Genomic DNA, 19,622 nt, shown 5'->3' on the forward strand with positions numbered 1-19,622 from the left:
GGTATCGGCGCCCGTCCCGTGCCCCCTGTGCAGCTGCTCGGCTCCGGGGTTCCGACGCACCGGGTAGAAATGTCACAATAAAAATCATCCTGCAGGCCCGCTTTGCGTTCTTTGCGGGCCTTGCCGCGTTCTAGTTGTTGTCCTCGTACATAAACAGCCTTCAGAGAAAATGTAAATCAAGTGTATAATGGAGAGCGCGTTTCTTGTTGATATGAGATACGTGGTAAACTTTGAGCAGATACCTGCACTTTTAATTTTACGTTTCCCTGATTTTGCATCTGGGTATCTGAGCAATAGAGGTCGCGTTTTAGCCTAGAATTAACTGCAATTTCTCGCTGTTTTGGTAGGGCCAGTCTTTCTTTCTTGAAAAGACTGCTGTTTATCACTTTTTGCAAAAGTAGGCAAAAAACCTGACCAGTTTGAAGGTTTTTTTGGTTTGTTTCGGTTTTCTTTTTTATTGCTGTCCACTGCTTTAAAGGCACGTAAAGCTACTTTTAATACTGTTGTGTTATAAGGCTAGCTGGCAACAAGGCACCACACAGCTCAGCGGGGTGGGGAGAAGTGAATGGGAAGGGTAAAAATGAGAAAATTTGTGGGCTGAGATAAGAGCAGTTTAATAATTGGAATGAGAATAAATTGTGATGAAAAGAGCAAAGTGAAATAGAACCCAAGAAGAACAAGTAAGGCAAATGAAAACAATTGCTCACCACGAGCTGACTGATGCCTGGGCAGAGGCTCCCTGGCCAGCTTTTCCTCCTGGTTTCCACTGCTGAGCATGACACCATATGGTCTGGAATAGCCTTTGGGTGAGTTAGGGTCAGCTGTCCTGGCTGTGTCCTCTTCTGGTATCCCGTGCAAGGGCCTCCTCGCTGGTGGGGTGGGGTGGGGTGAGGCATGAAAGGCCTTGACTCTGTGCAGGCCCTGCTCAGCAGTAAGGAAAACATCCCTGTGTTATCAACACTGTCTCCAGCACAAATCTAGAACACAGCCCCATACCAGCTACTGTGAAGAAAATTAACTCTACCTCAGCCCAAACTAGCACAAAGATCATGCATTTGTTTTTAGAAATTGAAGCTATTTCATCATTTGCTGACAATAATACAATACTGATCCTTTCTTTTTTAGATCCTTTGCATATTTTACAATTAAAGACAGACTGCCCCAGATCCTCACAAGAGTTATTGATACTCTGCATCGACATAAAAATGAATTTTTTGAAGAACATGGTGAGGTAAGAGTAAGGTCCCTATTTTCCCTGATGTTTATCCCCCCCCCACACACCTAGTCCTTGAGACCCCTTCTCTGCCTTGTTTTTACTGGTGTCTTATACAGTCATTATTTGTTTCAATCCTTTTGTCTGATTTTTTAAAGATCATTTCTTTCTAGTAGCTATTTTTGATTAGTTCTGTAACACACCTTTCTGTCTAACCTTTTTCTGATCTGTCACTTCTGCAATTTCATCACTTACTTGGGTTTTTGTGTTGATGCAGTGTTTGATAGACAGTAACACCTTCTTAACATGACTGTGTTTCAACACACTCATCACCTCTAATAAGCAAGAAGTCCAATCTAAAAAGAAATTCCATATGAAATTCATTTTAGGATGTTGGATCTGAAATGAGCTTTATTCACCAAAATATATTTTGTTGAATCGAGCTCTGATTTGTCGGGAGCTCTCATTTGGCAATTAAAATATTGCACGTTCCATGAAGGGCTGATCTGTGTCTACAGGAATAAATGTACAGAATAGGAACTTTTGTTCTCCACTTTTTTCAGAAGGGTGTTGAAGCGGAGAAGAGAGCTATATCTTTCCTCTCCAAGCTGCGGAATGAGCTGCAAACAGACAAGCCAGTGACCCCTTTGGAAGATGAGCTGCCTGATGCTGCGCTGTGGAACCAATACCTGGACTACCAACGAAATTTACCAAATGGAAGTGGAGAACCAAGTTGGTTTCAGTCCCCTTGGCTGTATGTAGAGTGTTACATGTATCGAAGAATCCATGCAGCATTAGCACAGAAGTACGTATTTACTGGATTGGTGTGTTAATTTGCAAAACACTGCTCTTACCCATTTTTGTTTTGGGAAAAAGCAAGACAGCTGAGGAGTAAGATAAAGGAAAATTTTAAGCTTTTACCATACTCCTTTTTCCTCATCTTGCACCTCAGATTTAAAATTAATACCTTTACTTCTTCAATTCAGCAGAATTTGAAGCTTATTCATTTTTTTATGCTTCAGTTTTGGTGAGTTGGTCTGCATGGAAACTTTTAAGCTTGACTGTATAGCTTGACCTTGCAGACTAATGTGAATGAAAATCATGTAGCATTTCTAAAAGGTTTGTTGGTGTAGAATTTTCTCTTAAGCCTTAAACACAGTATATGAGAGCCACAAATCTGTTGGTAATTCTAACGTGTTTTGCGGCTTGAAATCTGAAGTTACCATTAGAGAACTGTTTCTTAGAGCAGCAGACTCATCTTAAGCAGCCGCTGTTGTTCATTCTACACCAGCTTCTTAGTACAGCAGTGCTTGTAGACCATGTGTTGCGTTGAACTTTGGGAGCTGACACTGGTTAAAAATAACTGGCCAGGAAAAGCTTGTTGTGCTGGTACCATAGAGATGTGCCAGTACAACGTCATGGGGTAGGAATGAACAATTTAAGATCCCAATGCTGCCAAAAAAATTTGAAAGCTTCATGAGTGCTGGATTTACCCGTAGTGTTGTGGAGATGCAAATACAGTAATGGGACTCAGTTTCTACTGGTATGTTGTGTAATTTGAACTCTTGTACCAAAAGCTTCAAATATGAAGTTGCTCCACTGGGTTACACTTTAAAAGCTGAGCAGATACTTTTCAGTAGTACGCTTTAAGTTTCTTGATCTCCATTATTTAGTTGCTCTTAAGGATATACTTGGATGGAAGTTCAATTGTTTGTTGAAAGGTCTTCGTGCAAATATGTCTCATAATAGATTGGTCTATAATTTTAATATATGACAACATTCTCATTTGTCATGGTAATTTTCCAAAATCCTAGTAAAAACTTTCATAGGAATAACTTCCTGTCGCTTTAAGAGAATTTGGTATGGGAAGTACACTCCAGCACACACAAGCACGTTTAAAATCAGGCCAGCGTTTCTTGACTTGAGTTCACTTGTATGTTACAGTTTTAATTCTCTTGTCTGAAGATTGGAGTTCAAAGTGCTCACCGTATGGACAGTTCTCAGAATTGCTGTGATTGAATACTTGTTCACTTTCAGAATATATTGTTATATAAAGGTGCCTTGCGTAGTGTCTGTTTTAGCAAGATACAACATCGGGCTACGGAGAGGTGTGAAAATATAGTATGATGAATGAGAAGTGGAAAATCTAACTAGGGCCTATAATACAGTCTAAAAAAGCTCACCTTTGAGCTTCATTTGCATGTGCTGTCATGAAAAATGTGGAAAGTGTGTCAACATATTTGTTCTTCTCTTTTTAGCCCACCTATTGACAACTTTGACGTATTTAAGGAAGGAAAGGCTCAAAATTTCTTTGAATCCCAAGAAGCTGTTATTGCCTTATGCACTTACTTTCAGGAACTTCTTAAGAACATCAAGGATCTAGATGAAAAGCAACTTAAGGAGGAACTTTTTAAGCTATTGCAGGTAAACTGGTAGTGCTTAACACAATAATTTAAAATATTTCTCCTATGAAACAAACAAGAATTTGAAGTTATAAAGAATCTGAACTTCATATGGAAATAAAAATATGGATCTTTTGTTTGTAGAAGTGTGATGAAGTCCTGATAGCCATACTGTATTGCTGCTATTCTGGAAATATTTATATTTTGTGTACTTGTATAAATGTGACACTTTTTTATTAACTGCTGGTCTTCATTATGTGTATGAAAACCCATCAATTCTTCCTTCAAAACCAGTATCTCTCAAACACTTTAAGTCAAGTTCCAGATTACGTTTTTGATGTTTACCTATAATTTCTTAAAACAGTTAATTTTAGTTGGCACTTTAAATGTTTTTGAGACTTCTTTGGAGAAAAAATTAGAAGTCAGTCTGAATCAGAAGTGGTTTAAAAGCTTTATAACAGCATTATTCTTGGAATATAGTGCCTTTGGGTAGAAACACCAAAGTATCATGGGATTACAAATAAGTCTGTTAGTTGGCAACAGTGCACACCAAGTATTGATGAATCTTTACAAAGGGCTCATTAGTGAGTACTTAAAATATATATACTTAAAATACTTATTTGGCTGCATGTAATAAAAAAACAAAGCTGCTTTTATTATTCCTTTTTCTGTGTTACCACTGATATTTTTTGGAATTGCAGTATGGAGAATATTTCTGTTTTGAGCTTTGTGATCAGTGTGCTTATGATGATCTAAATCTTCCATCTTTGTCACTTCTGATGCCTGTGTAAATCCAGAGCTTTGTTTGGTTTCTTCCACAAAATCTTGTCTATGTTCAGATATCTGTGCAAGAAGTTGAGTTTTATTAAAGCTGGGAAGAATATGTGGAGTTAGAACCTTTATTACCTAAACCAAAACCAAGGAAACAAAATCTTTATAGTGTACGTAAAGTTTAGAATCTAACTACAGTGAGACTTAGCAAATGTTGTTTTTTTTTTCTTCCTTCTAGGTGTCATTGTGGGGCAATAAGTGTGACCTTTCTTTTTCAGCTGGTCAAGACAGCTCTCAGAAATCTAGTCCCTTGCAATCCCTGGAAAACATGGTACCTTACATCTTAGTGAATGATATGGAAAAAGTTTGGTCACTACTTGTAAATGCCAAAAAAAATAGAACAGAAAGAAGTAATGTTAGAGTTGACATAATCCTGGATAATGCTGGATTTGAACTTGTAAGTGATCTTGTGTTGGCTGATTTCTTGCTATCATCAAAGCTAGCCGATGAAGTCTATTTTCATGGAAAAAGTATTCCATGGTACGTATCAGATACCACAAAGCATGATTTTAACTGGACTATTAAACAACTGGGGTCAGCTAATCATATGTGGATGTCTAGATGTGGGATAAACTGGGAGGGCAATTTGAAAAAGGGAGTTTGGGTTTTCTGTGACCACATGTTTTGGACTTTACCACATGACTTTTCCAGTATGAGTGAAGTTGCTCCTGACTTGTATGCTGAGCTACAGAAGTCAAACTTGCTTCTTTTCAAAGGTGATCTAAACTATAGAAAATTGACAGGAGATAGAAAATGGGAACACAGTGTCCCATTTCATCAAGCCTTGAATAAGTTTCATCCTGCACCTCTCTGTAGTTTGAGAACACTGAAATCTGACACTCAGGTTGGCCTAAAACCTGGACAAGGTGAGCAAGTTCAGGCTTCTGAACCTGAGTGGATGGTAAGTGGAAAATACGGGGTAGTTCAGTTTGATGCTGGCCTTTAGTTAAACGATTCCTAATACTCTGAAAGAGAGATTTAGTCTGAGTTTAATTTTGGAACTTTCTGAGTTCCATGCTTGGCTTCAGTAAAGATGCTTTTCTGTTTGCACTTTTTCCTCCAAAGTAATTTGTTGTTTTTGTCCCACAAAAGACTTTAATGTGCAAAAATTTATGAACTGTCTTTGTACATGTAAATCAATCTGCATTTCAATACATTTTGTTTTCCTAATGTCCAAGTTCAGGAGACCTTTAAGATGATTATTTAGTTTTCCATAATATTTTTTCCTCATCAGTGGGTATGAGTTTAATGAGTGAAAGTTTAACAAGTGAAAAATTTGCTTCAGAAACAATTTCCCTAATGCCACATTAGCATGAATTTACTTATTTCAGAATAATTTATACTCCATGTCATTTCATGCATTGCATGAAGGTTAGTACTTTAGACAATTCAGAAATTAATTCCAGACAGATTCTTTTGATGTTTTGAGTATAGTTTGCTTTATATTAAGTGATAAGTTATTGGGTGACAGCTTGTAAATATTCATGTAGAATTGAAAATTGAATTTCAATTTTAAAGCACAAGTGAATGTTGCTAGCCAGTTTGCCTGTGGGAGAGAAGTTGTCCCACCTGGTAGGGAGATTAATGGGAGAAAGGACAATCTCATTTTAAGAGTATTGAAGATACTGTTTATTTACAAAGCTCTACCAAGAAGAAGCACACAGAGAAACCTCCCCAAACAAACAAATTAATGAAACCAAGCAGTTACATTAACTGGATTTTAGATTTAATGCAGACTTGATTTGCAGGTGGCCTGTCAGCAGTGTATGTATGAGGTTCAAGCACTGCTACTTCCTTCTGTTGTGATGATTCTCTTTATTTGTCAAATGTATTTGTTTGTGGGTTTTTGGCTGGTTGGTTGTTTTTAAGAGGGATGCCTTAATTTTCAGGGAGGGAATAGAATCCCCAGTTGCACTGGGAAGTACGGGCTAGAGAAGCATATGCCATACAGGTTCCTGTTAACTGGAGTTAGGTGCCTATTTCTACTCTTCTACCCTGGTCTCCAAAGCTGCTGCTCGTTATGTTCATACGATAAAGATTTATACAGTGGATAAGTATGTTCCAAATGCTGATGACTTTGATTATTTGTGTTTATTTTCTTCTTAAATCTGAAAGAGTATTTTAAGGTTTCAAGGTCAAGTATTCAAAAACAAAGATGCAAGGAATTTCATGAGGCAATGAGGCAATTGTAGGTAGAGTTCTGATTTTGAGACCTGGGTTTACTCTATTTACTCATCTCCTGTGTATCTTTGGCTTAGTACTCCTACAGAGTGAATCCATCCTCATCCTTAGGCACCTGATTGAACTGCAGAAATTAGAAATCCAGTCAAGAAAGCTGAAGTCAGGCTGCTGAAGGTTTCTCTGACTGGAGAGAGCTCAGCAGCACTCTGGCTTTAGTGCTTTGATCAATTATGTAAACGACGCGAGGACTCTGTGCACTGGAGCCTCAGTGTCTCATCTTTGAAAATGCTGTTATCTTGTTTCAAATGCATTTTGAAGCAACAACTTTGGGTCAAGAACGAGAGATGGAAATTATGAAATATGTGGAATGAGACCACACCTTGCTCAGAGAGACAAAACGAATTTGGGACGAAATCTGCTTTGCCTGTGCTCAGATTGTCTGTAAGGTGCAGACTTAATTTGCTGGAGAGGTTTAAAGGTGTGTAATGGACAAGAAGAGAAAGTTACTGCTTAGGCCACCCTTGATGCATAGATTTGCGTCTTACACAGTCCTTACACATGCTGACAAACTTGGTTTTGTTTTTTACTGGTTGTTTATGTGTCCCTGTGCCCAGGTTGCTTTCAGGCTGTTACTTCTGGGAGCTCACAATGCAGATCAGTGAAAATTAGTAGTATGAAGTTATGATAAATACAATCCTACAAAATACAAAATCAATTAGGAGATGCAGCAGCATTTGCTCAGTGTTACTGCATTGTGAAAAGTACTAAAATACATGGAATTCTTAGCGTAGCGTGTGAATGCTAATGTAAGACATGATGTCATGCTGAAAAAAAATAGTTCTATTCTCCAGTTGATTAAAAGTGCACTTTTTATCTTTTGCCCCTCACAAAGAGAAGTTTATATGGTGTGACTACATGGCTGTGTAAGGAATGCACAGCCGTAACTTCCAAATACTTGACTTCCATAGCTGTAACTGTGAAGTGCTATCTCTAGGCAGAATTGAACATGCAGCATAATTTTATGTTGGTTGGCTATATTTTTGTAAGATTTTGATTGATTGTATGAAAAAAAGAAAAAACAATGTTGCTGTAATGCCAGTGTTACAGTCTCCCATGACACAAAAAAGTTGTGAGGACATATTCCAATGAGGCGCTGTGCTCTGCTGATGGGTTTGCTACAGTTTACTTAAAAATAGGAAACGTTTTTGTAGCTATTCAGTGTTAATTCCTTTTGTAATACAGCTTCATGAAATACTAGCATGAGCCTATTGCATTTAGGTGGAATTTACTATTAAAAACATAACATAAAGCATGTGTTAGAAGAATAGCATGTGCTGTAATATGGTGTTTTTTTAACTTGAGTATTCAAGCAAGTTCCTTCTATACATCTGTGTTGCAACTGATTGCCCAAAATGCTTCTACAGTATAACTCAGGAGTTACTGATTTGTACATCCAAATTTTTGAGATTTTCGTTTCATATGCCGTTTGAATATTTATGGAAAAAACCAAAGGCATTTTCAGTAATTCTGAGTACCATAACAAAAAATGTTTTTTACTTTCTATTTTTGTCTTCTACCTTTTGAACAACTGTATTTGTAAGTCAATTTTTGATGGTGATGACTTTCATTGTTGATGAAATAGGAGGAAAGTAATGTCACAGGCACAGTGAATACCAGTACACACATCTGTCTGAATACTTGATAAGTTGTGTAAGATATCTACAATAATTTCTTATGTATATACGGTTTCTTAAGATAAATTGATGTGGAAAATAAATTGATTGAATGACTAGAAGCTTGTAAGAATATTGAAATAAATTATATAATTTTGTGCAAGTCAGACACAGTTACACTATTTCAGTGGCTGGGGAAGCCAACTTAAAATAATTCAGCTCTTAGTTTTTGGATTTTTTTTCTTTGAAACAGATTTTATGCATAAACTTGTAAAGCATATTTATTCAATGAGGTTTTGAAAGATACAGATGCAAGAGATAGGTATCATAAAATGTTCTTCTGTAACAAGACAGAGGAATAATAAGGAATTTTCTGACTTTTTACGCTACTTATATTCCTGTTAAAATTTCAAAACCTTAAAAATCATTGAGAATCTCTTAAAATGTATCTGGTAATTACTTACTAAGGTTGGTGCAGTTGATGGTGTCATTTCCAGAATCACTTCTAGAACTGATAGATGCTCCATGTGTTCTCAGCAAAAATGGAAATACTGTGGTGTTACTCTTGCTGTAACTAAAACATTTCCAAAACACTTTGGTTTACACACCTTGCTGATGTCCCATAAACCCTAACTGTTGTTGTTGAAATAGTTTCTTTAAAGTTCACAGTGTATTTGCATTCATGGTTAACTATTTAACAACTTGTTCCATGTGAACATTTGTCTCCTGTGCTGTCAGACAGCATAGGAAAAAAGTTCACTCTGTTGCATGAAAATTACTCTATGAAATCGTTTTAATCTGAAAAGAAACCCTTAATTGTGTCAAAAATAAAAATTCCAAAATGGAATCTTGTACAGAGCTGTTGGGTTTTTTTCACTAAAGTTTGTTTGCTTGCCAGTTTTCTGTTTACCCAAAATTACAGAACAAAAGCTTGTAATTATTTTTATTTAAAGCAAAAATGTAAGTTGAAATTCACCTAACACTTATCTAAGGATTTTAAAATAAAACTGAAAATGTGCTGGTTAAAATGGTCCTTTCATTCTTTTCCATATGTCAGTGGCAGAACACATGTGAGGAAAAACATGTCATATAGTGTGGACTGCCTATGTTTTCTTGTTTGCTTCTGGTTTGGGGTTTTTTTCCTAAAAAAGATTTTGAAAACTTCTATACATTTTTGTTCTTGCTGGTGTACTTCTGTTTCTAACAGCCCTGGAAATAAAAAGTCCACTTACATGTATTTTTACATGAATGAAGAATTATTTTATAGATTCACAGATCCACATTCTGCCTCAGCTTTGCAGTTGTGAATTCTGCAGACATGTTGTGAGAAGGGTTTTTATTTACAGTGCTTTTTTGAGATTTAGCTCATCTGGCTTTGTTTCCACTGTGAAAGAAATATAAAATGTCCTCTTACAATAACTTACAGTGAATAAACATATTCAGTATTTGTGTGCTGCTTTAGTTGTATCACTTTCCAGCAAGTGGCATAATCACAATCTTTCAAACTCCCTGTTAAGAAAAATCTTCATCCTTGTAGAAGTTTATTTTTCCTGGGATTCTACTTCTTCCAAGTCTAATGAAGTAAAAGATTAAAAGCTGAGGTAAGATATATCAAGATATATACTATGGGCTTTTTTATTTGCTTTCTTAATGTTAACTAAGTGATTAGTCTCGCACTACCATGGTAAGGCTGATGCTTTCCAAGTGACTCTAATTGATGAAAGGTCTGATGAGGCATTTCATGCAGTTGCATCTGGGATAGGTTTCAACTCTTATCTCCCACTTCCCAAAAAATACCATTAATTGTCATAGATCAGGAAATGCACTGAGTTCTGGTCCTGGATGGTTTATATACACACATAATCGTTAATTTTGTCTAGGATCTGTGTAAAATGCAGAGCAATTCAGGAAAAAGGGTTAGGGGTCCAGGAGTGCTCCCTCAAGCTAGCTGAAGGGTCTTTCCACCTACTTTTCCTACTGTCCAGTGACTCTTGTGTTAGAATCTGTGTGGTGGTCCTATTTCTGCTCAATGAGCATGTGTACCCCTGGGCTAAGGTTAGGTAATTAGGAGACAGGTAAATTCCTCCAGGCAGAGAAGGGCATGCAACTTGCACTGAGGGCTCAAGTATCTATGTGAACAAAGAACATCCCCATTTTTCTGTAGTTGGTTGTATCCTTGTTTTCAGGTAATCCTGAATTAGAGCTACATTTGAATGCCTTTGTCATGTATTGGATGCTCAGCTTTGACTGCATCCATGGTGTTAGATTGGCCCTTGGAAGTTTTGCTGCTACTTTGCTGGATTGTGATGGAAGCATTAGCAGGAGCTAGTTGCCCAGTGCAAATTGGGGAGTTTTCATATATGTGTGGAAACCTAAGATCCACATACAGAGAATTTGCAAAATAGCTGCATGAGTTTAGACTTTCAAGTACTCTGTATCTGGTTTAACTTCCTCAAACTGAAAACGACCTAGTACAGCAGCAGCAGCAGCTTTCATTTACACTTCTTTCCCAAGCCTGATTAGTTCCCCCATACGCGTATTGCATTTTTACCACCCCGTTTGTCCAGGGGGGAAGTCCAGGGTTGTAAAACCAGGTTATTTCCTTCAGAAGATTGCTAACCCCACGACATGCGCGTATCACGGGGGCATCATTCTGTGACTTTTGGCTTTGAAATTATTTTTAGACATCCATTCTCATTTAGACACTTGCAGAATATCAGCTGGTACATTTTTGAGTGTACTGGGTGCTGGAATTGGGGTTTCATAACACAGATCAATTTTAGCATCTTTTCTCAACACCGAGCATTTTCATGGAAGGGAAAGTTTGTAGTAATTTTTAAATTATTTTTTGTTTCAAAAATTAGTGTGGCTTTATTAGGTACATACATTCAAGACATTTGCATCGTTCTTTGCTCAGAAAGGCTGAGAACATCCTTTCCATGTATTTTATCAAACACAACAGGAAGAATTTTGATTCATGAAAATGGCTGCTTGAAATTATTTAGAATTAAAAATCCCAAATTTACCCTTCCTAAATTGTTATTTCCTGTCCCTGTTAAGGAAAAAGAAACATGAGATTCTTTTGAGAACTCTACTTTGAAATACTAGCAAACAAGGGTAAAGCATTTGAAAGTGTGAGCATTGTGTAATAAGGTAGTTTATTCTCAGTCAAATGGCTTGAAGTGGGTATTGCACCCCACCAAACTGTCCCGTTCTTTTTTCAGAGTGTTATGTGACATTTCTACTTTTCTTCATCCTTTTTTAATCTTGTCTCTTTTGTTGTTACTCTTGCTACAGTTAATCAGATCCAAGTGTTTTTTTAAGGGCAAATAACTTCATAGATCTGTGGTAAAATACAGCAGTATAAGCTTTCCTTCCCCATCACCAAGGGTGTAGAAGCAGCTGAAGTGTAACTCCCGAACCAGCCGTGGCACTGCAGGACTAGCGATGGGGAAGTGTGCTCGAGCACATGCTTAGAAAAGTCAGGACAAAGTTTCGCAATCATTTAATCCTGCATCTGCACGCCACTCCAGTAGTAGGACAGATTAGGCTGTAGTGGAATGCTGGACGAATCCAGGATGATACTTGCAGTGTATAGTAAAACGTGCCAGATTTATGCTAGGTTTATGCAAGACTGCCAGTACAATTTTAACCTGTCAAAAATACTTAATGAAGAATGAGGTTGCCCTGGAGCAACATTTTGCACCACGCAGTGGTAGCAGCTTTGTCCCTTCTCTGCACCCCCATCCACCCTGTCAGCACTGGATAATTTTGTTCCGGAGGTGCCCTACTGGGTTTCACTCCTCTGCTGCAGCACCAGCATTTGCGTGCAGTTAAGAACAGTGTTTTTTGTGATACGTTTTTGTACCCCTGTGCCGTCTTGTGTGGCTGGTAGCTCACTCTTCGCCCGTGAGGATGAACTGGAAGGGTGCCACCAAGGAGCTGTCGTCACCCCGCGCACCCCCAGCGATTGTGTCTTTCCCCTGACGCTCAGGAAGGTGGATGCTGGCGGCTCCCCTCCACTGCTGCTGCTTGTGCTGCACCGCCCCAGCCCCGTGCAGGGTCTCCATTTCCCCTGACCTGTTCGCAGCGCTCCTTCCTCACATTAAGCGATTTTTGTCCTTTCCTTTATGAGTTTAGTGTCAGATTCCAGCTGAGGGATGGCATCGTATATCTGTGTGCTTTAAGCGATGCAGCATTTTAATTGCTGCTGCTTGTGCTGCACCGCCCCAGCCCCGTGCAGGGTCTCCATTTCCCCTGACCTGTTCGCAGCGCTCCTTCCTCACATTAAGCGATTTTTGTCCTTTCCTTTATGAGTTTAGTGTCAGATTCCAGCTGAGGGATGGCATCGTATATCTGTGTGCTTTAAGCGATGCAGCATTTTAATTAGGGTGATGATCCACGCCGGCAAACCCCCTGCTTGGGGTGTCCTGTGTGCTCGGCAACAGCAGTGAAACGGCGTCGGGCACACAGGGACAAGGACAAAAAAATTAGTACCATCCCTAGCTTTGCCATTTTCTTCTCTGCAAAACGTGATTACGTCAGCATTCCTGGGAAAGGTGGGGTGCTTTTTGATTTGTGAGTACAGAAATAGTGCACGATGGCACTGTCCCCAGAGGCTGATTAAAGCTCACAGGGTCTTCAGGGGAAATGATATGCAGCCCCTATAGACCCGCAGGTCTAACTTTCTTTTATTGCAGCTTTCATTTCCTCTCTTCCCATGTTTATCCACTTTGTTTAGATGAAAGGTGAGGAAGAGGAGGAGGTGCCCTTTCGGCTGGCGGTAGTTCAGCAGACATCAAGGAAGCCTGCTTTCTCCGGGCTGCGGGGGTGCTCCTTTGGCAGGTTCTGGGGGGAGAAGGAAAGCCTGCCTGGGTCACAGGAGCCGCTGCTCAAGTGCCCTCTGCTCTGCTCGTCTCTTTGACTTTTTTTGAGACAAAATGCGAGCAAATTTTGCGGGTGATGTATATTTGAAGTGAAAACAAACAAACAAAACCAACAAACCCTGGCGTTTCTGTGAGCATCCCCTTGTGAAGACTGTTCATTCGCAGCCACCGAGCTGTGTCCCCCCTTCCCTAGCCAGGGCCTCCGCTTCGTCCTTCCCCGGGACGCGTTGCCAGGGGCACGGCCGTGGCCATGAGCGGCTCCAGGCGGGGCAGCGGCGCGGCGGAACCGCGGTAACCGAGGGACGGGGCAAGGCAGAAGGGGTCCAGGGGGGTGGTTTGGTTAGGGCTTGGGGGGTTTTTTGGCTTGGGGGGTTTTTGTCCTATTAGGGAATAAAGCCCTGACTTGGGAAAAATGCCCCTTCCTTCTCTCCCCTCGCTCTATCAGTAGTTTCTATCGGTGTTACTGTAGAGGCTGACACAGGCTGGCTGTAACCCCCCTTTGCAAGTCATCTGTGCAATATTCAATTTAATATCGCCTTTAGCACCCCATCCCCCCCCCCAAAAAAAAAAAAAAAACGAACAACAAAAACCCCAAAACAACAAACAAACCCAAACCAATCAAAAAACCAAAGCAAACAAAAACCCCAACCCCAAAAGAGAACTTCTGCAGGTGCAGAGCTGCACCCGGTGGTGCAATTGAAGCCCCACGAACTTCAGCTGATCATTATAGCTTATCTTTACAAATTCAAGGTCAAAAAGATTTATCTTACTAAGTGCTGCAGAAGGGAGTACTTTCACAGAGCAGGAATTTATAGTTATCTAAGAATTTCTTCTTTGCATCTCTTCCTCCTTTTAAACTGATTTGCTGGCTTTGATGTGATTTTAAGGGAGACACTTGAGGATATTGCTTAGAAGGATCAAACCCTTGTACTAAAGATATAATAGGAACCTTGTAACAGTTTTGTGTTCCAAAAGATAAGCAATTTAGTTGTGTGTGAACAAGTTCATTTTCTCCTGAATAGTTGAGCATCAATTTTGTAATGAAGCTATATTGTTCTGAGGCAAAAAATTTACAAAATTTTGGTAGTTTGTGGTGGCAAAACCAACTGCCATTATATTAAATACAACTGTTATGACCCAGTTACAAAGTTTTTGTTAGTGCTGCTTAGTGACAGAGTGGACAGCAACCTGCTCCACATTCTAACCAACCCAAAGTCAAATGGTTTGTGAGTGTTGATTTTGATACTCAAAAACACACTAGAAATTACATGTTTATAAAGCGCGAGTTATAACTGGTAAATCAAACTACAGCAATAATCAGTCTTTAATTGTGTATATACCAACATACTCAATTATTTCTATTCTATTTGCGTTTTGTTTACTGCAGTGAAGTGTAGTAGGCATTGGAGGAAAATTGCAGCTGTTGACATTGCATGATGGTCTGTTTTTTAAATCTGCCATTTAAGTTGTTCTGTTACAGAAGTTATTTAACTCTATTTAGCACTGTTAAAGTAAAAACAGTAGAACAAATTGTTTGTAAAAATCCCTGCATAAACACTTAATTTTTTCTTAGCAATCACCCTTTTTATTGTTTTGGGAATAAGCACAGCAGCTCCTTTTTAATCATTTTGGAAAAGCTGTGAGAGAAAGTGTCAGGGGAGTTCCAAATTCCTTAATTTGTCCATAGAGACAAAGGATGAAGTCAACCAGAAAGCATGTTAAATAATGTTTAGAGTAGGTGATGCGTCTCTCTAATTGCCTTGAGATGACTGCTGTCTTTCATCACATTAAATGCATTTATTATATTTAGATGCAAAGTCACCTCATCCTAACAGAAAAACGAAAGATGAAAATGCTTTAACTGCTGCTTGTAGTAGTAGCAGTGGGTAAGACTAAAATTTTGATTGTAATGAAGCTTTCATTTGGGCCCATTAATCAAGCTTGAAATTGGCCTCTTCAGCAGATGAACACCACAAGTGATTTTTATCTTTTCAGTAATACCTTTCAGTGATTACTTCAAAGGGAGGAGGGTAGAGCTGAGCAGTATCCTTCTGAAAGGAATTTAGAAAATCTCTTTGCTAATTTATTTGAGCTGCTGAGAACACTTGAGTTAGTTTTACATGTTTCTGGAACATTATGCTAATGCAGAAAAACTCCTTAGGTATATAAAAATAACAAAAAAAAAAGGTACTGCAAGCAATGAGTTGCGCCTAGTTACCAGGAGGAATCAGCAAGGGGAAACAGGTGTTTACTGAGTGGAAAGTGATCAAAAGTATTTGAGTGTTTCTGGAACTTTATAATGTGCAAGAGCAAGTGACAGAACTGAAATAGTTGTGAAATATTACTTGCAAATTTTGATTTATGTTAATATATAGTTATCAATACATTTTAGATCCCTGATAGGCAAATTGGGCAAAGTATTATCTCTAAAGAAGACCCAAAATATACATACAAGATGGTTAATTTGTCAACCTTTTTTTTCCCTCCCCCTGAAGTGACTCCAGTGGAGGGGTCAGCCTATTCCAGGTAACTAGGGACAGGACAAGGGGACACAGTCTTAAGCTGCACCAGGGGAGGTTTAGTTGGGCATTAGAAGGAATTTTTTTACAGAAAGGGTTGTTAGACATTGGAACAGGCTGCCCAGGGAGATGGGGGAGTCCCCATCCCTGGAGGTGTTTAAGGACAGACTGGATGTGGCACTCAGTGCCGTGGTCTAGTTGACAAGGGGGTGTTTGGTCATAGGCTGGACTCAATGTTCTCAGAAGTCCTTTCAGACCTCATTGATTCAGTAATTCATTTTAGTCTGTTCTCGTATGCGTTAGCAGAATCTGAGTCACTGTGGAATAGTGTCTGAACCTTCTCATGCTCGTGATTGTGTGTAGGTGTTGTGGCTTTTCTGAGGTGATGTGCATGCTGGCTGGCTGGCTGGCTGCTGCTACCAAGAAAAATCTGCTGTAGCCAAGTATGGAAATTTTTTAACTACCCATTCTTTCCAGTATTTCATGTTGGATGTCATCTTCTTTCTGTTGCAGCAAATAATAATAATAGTAATCAACTCTGCTGCTGCATTGTGTTTTCAGAAGTTAGAACAATTTTATGCACATATACACTCATGAATATTCATTTGTCTTAAGAAAAAAGATTGCAGATTTGGGTAGCCAAGTATGGAAATTTTTTAACTACCCATTCTTTCCAGTATTTCATGTTGGATGTCATCTTCTTTCTGTTGCAGCAAATAATAATAATAGTAATCAACTCTGCTGCTGCATTGTGTTTTCAGAAGTTAGAACAATTTTATGCACATATACACTCATGAATATTCATTTGTCTTAAGAAAAAAGATTGCAGATTTGGGATATCTCATTTTGCTTGTTTTCAGAATATGAACAGTTGTGACACTGGGATTTACAGAAATCATGGAACAGCCCACTGGGCCCAGCCAATGTACCAAGTCCTGTATAAACACGTAGGTAAAAAGGGCCCACTGATTACTTTAACATCTGAGGGGGAAAAAAAGATGTATTTCAGTTAAGATAGATCTTGTGTTATTGCTTAGATCTTTTTTTCCTTTTAAAATATATCAGTGTAGAAGAGATGCAGGACAAAAAGAGAGGTGAAATAAAAACTTGGAGCACCTGAAAAGCAGTGACAAAGGAAGCAGTCACTGCATGAAGGCCAACTGTGTAGCTGAACTGGTGAAAGTAACCTGGACAAGCCAACATGAAGGTGCCTGTTTTGGTTAGATGTGTGTTTAAATAACTGTGGAGACAATTAGAGCTCATAAGCTACTAGAGAAACTTTCCCATGGTGTTCTGCTTTCATGCCCAACTTTGCTGATGGCAACCTATGATATAGTTTAGTAAAGCATATCTGTGAAAGAAGAATGTCACGTGCCAGCATATTACAAATCTATTGAATTTTCAACCTTTCTTCCCTCTTCCCCCCCATTTGTTCTGTAGAAGCAAAGGAAGAATGAAGTCAACAAATGTTCGTGAGTCATCGTGTTGGGTATGTCAACCCCAATGTGTTTAGGTACTTTGAGAATGAGAAGAAGAAATCTCTGCCCTGAGTGCAGTCTATGCCAATGCATTGACAAGTCACTCAGGGGAGTGATGGCTGCTTAAATGCTTGCTGGGGGCTTTCTGTTTCAAAAAAGATTCTTAAAAAATATATTTTTTTGGAAAGGGGTCTGGGCTGTGTGCAGGCAATGGCAGTGGTAGCAGCATTTGCCAGTGCTGAAATAAGAAACACAACAGGAAATGACAGAAAAGTTGTCAAAAGCAGAATGGGAGTGAGTGGCTTTAACAGCTGGCTGATTTCAAAGTACATGGATAGGTATAAACCTACTGAATGTTGTTGTAGTTTTGTTGTTTCTGCATCAAATGAAGTTTGCCAACTAAAGACTGGATTCCAGGGAGATAAAGGCAGTTATTTGGTAAAAAAATCAAACCAAAAAATGGTCAAAAATAACAACAATCACCATATATTGTTGATCTTCTAAGAAACATCTATTACTAATAAAACTGAATATCCAAGTAGATATTGCTCTTAAGTACTGTAAATATATGCTTAGCTTCTGTTTAGCATGTGGAGTTAGATGAAAGCTTCATTTTCTTTCAGGTAAGTGGAAAGAGATCAAAAAAATTAGTAGTATGAGTGGGAGAAACACCCAAAACTTAGGTTATTTAGAGCTGATTGAGTGTTAATATATTAAGACTTCTTCTGTCTAATCTCTCTTATTCTTTTAACACTTCATTAATTCTATTTTCCTAAGAAAAATCAGTATAGATTACATAGTACTCATGAAACATTACAAATCGGAATTTTTCCACAGATATAGAAGTGCCACATCCACATTACAAATTTTGTCCCTACATTAAAGTCATGCCAAGTTAATTGAGTTGTCTGATAGGTCTGATTAAAGATCAGACCTGTGACTGGCTGATGGCAACCCACAGAAACATAGAAAACTATTAATTTTAGAGCATGCACATTTCCTGCAAAAAGAAAGATGGTAATAAGGTGGTGCCACCATGTGTGATTAGTTCTATGTTTGCTAAGGCACTGGAGGATGCAGAGATCTGCCTCTGTAAATCTCACTAAGACTGTAGATGAGTCGAACTGTAGTTCCCATTGACTTCTGCCCCAGCTTCCTTAAACTTCTTTTAAGTCCTTTTGGATGTGTAGCTGCATCTTTAAAGTGCTCATCATTTAAAAATTTAGATTTGTATGAAAAACATAGATTTTGGAAGTTTCAGCTCTAAAGCTGTTACATTGATCATTGTTTCTGAAAGGGGGCTTATTTTCTTCAGCTATGCTCTGAAATGTATTTATTTCATCAGTTTTGCGATGTACTCCTTTCTGTAAAGTTGTAAGTTGTGTTTGTTTAGAGAAGAAAAGGAAAAACCTCCATTCATGCAGTACTACAAATATAATAACATACATAAGCAGCATACAAAGTGTTACTGTTTGCAATCTCCATCCATTCTTTTGGAGCCCTGGTGTATTACAGAATGAGAAGAATGCCCTCTACATTAAAGAATTTAATGTAGTTCTACATGTGAAACAAGCAGAGTGAAGCAAAAGCAAGGCAAAAGTAGTGAGGAGATGGCACATGCTTTCCCTCACTCCCTCACAATAGTGATAAAGTGTTGAGAAAATTAGCACCCCTTTTATCTCCAAGATTATGAGCTGTGTTCCATGTGGCCATGAGTTTTCTGCATGTGTCAGTCTGGCTTGTTGAGAGTGGCAACTCCTTTGTGGAAGAGCACAGCTGAGTGTCTTTGAAGGAGATGAATGCAATTAAACTTGATTGGTCTAATCTAGTGTCAACTAGGACAGGGAAGAAAGATTAGAGAATAGAGTTTGTGATATTATAGCAACTAATCCAAGGTGATTTATCTTCTGCTACAGCCTAAACGAGTAGTTTTTCCTTATTCCTCAGGGATTTCTCTATGTGTTCCATGGCAAATCCTTATTTTACGAGATGTTCACATATTTGGAAAGCTCTTCAGGTTTTTTTTTCTATTTAGAATGGGTAGGGGCTGAACTTGTAATTTATCTCAGCCTGGAAACTGATGCTGATATAAAAAACCATGAAGAGAAGATGTCTCTGTCTCCATTGCAATACCTTTTTCCAATAGCAGCCATTATCTGGGGTGTTTTTCATTTTATAATTCATAGCCAAACGTACGAGGATTGCAGCTTTGTTTCAGTCCTGTGTGAGAGCTGATGGAGTACAAATGTCGTGTCCGGTTCTCTGCCATGTGTGCTCCCAGCATAACCTAAACTTAGTTCTGTTCTGAAGAGGTTACATTTCATCGTCTTATAGTTACTATTGATCAGAAAAAAAAAAAAGTTCTGTCTAATGAAACTCTATCAAGACTTCAGGTCTGAATTTTCATCTTGGAAGACTTTAAGTAACAAAGATCAAGAA

At 38.7% G+C, this 19,622-nt stretch overlaps 2 protein-coding genes across 2 annotated transcripts in view; both read left to right on the plus strand.

Annotated features, from left to right (window-relative positions):
• The first annotated feature begins 6 nt into the window (after positions 1-6).
• On the plus strand, positions 7-9,537 carry ARMT1 (acidic residue methyltransferase 1). The gene is made up of 5 exons (XM_017739665.1): positions 7-806; positions 1,126-1,231; positions 1,777-2,018; positions 3,472-3,637; positions 4,625-9,537. Exons 1-5 carry the CDS (start codon positions 721-723, stop codon positions 5,390-5,392), a joined length of 1,368 nt encoding a protein of 455 aa, XP_017595154.1. The 5' UTR covers positions 7-720; the 3' UTR covers positions 5,393-9,537.
• A 3,880-nt stretch (positions 9,538-13,417) lies between these two features.
• CCDC170 (coiled-coil domain containing 170) overlaps positions 13,418-19,622 on the plus strand; it is a 36,786-nt gene continuing 30,581 nt past the window's right edge. The window contains exons 1-2 of the mRNA XM_008637986.2: positions 13,418-13,477; positions 17,146-17,194. Of these exons, the coding sequence (XP_008636208.2) occupies positions 13,437-13,477; positions 17,146-17,194 (90 nt within the window). The 5' untranslated portion in view covers positions 13,418-13,436. The remainder of the gene's footprint in view (positions 13,478-17,145; positions 17,195-19,622) is intronic.

Source organism: Corvus brachyrhynchos, unplaced genomic scaffold, assembly GCF_000691975.1.
Source record: "Corvus brachyrhynchos isolate BGI_N302 unplaced genomic scaffold, ASM69197v1 scaffold14, whole genome shotgun sequence".
In the NCBI taxonomy this organism is placed as follows: domain Eukaryota; kingdom Metazoa; phylum Chordata; class Aves; order Passeriformes; family Corvidae; genus Corvus; species Corvus brachyrhynchos.

Bases quoted from the DNA above. Each gene is read 5' to 3' on its own strand.
- ARMT1 (XM_017739665.1), top strand. From the start codon at position 721: ATGCCTGGGCAGAGGCTCCCTGGCCAGCTTTTCCTCCTGGTTTCCACT. The intron at 2,019-3,471 runs GTACGTATTTAC...TTCTCTTTTTAG, and splicing joins CATGCAGCATTAGCACAGAA to CCCACCTATTGACAACTTTG. The intron at 3,638-4,624 runs GTAAACTGGTAG...TCTTCCTTCTAG, and splicing joins AACTTTTTAAGCTATTGCAG to GTGTCATTGTGGGGCAATAA.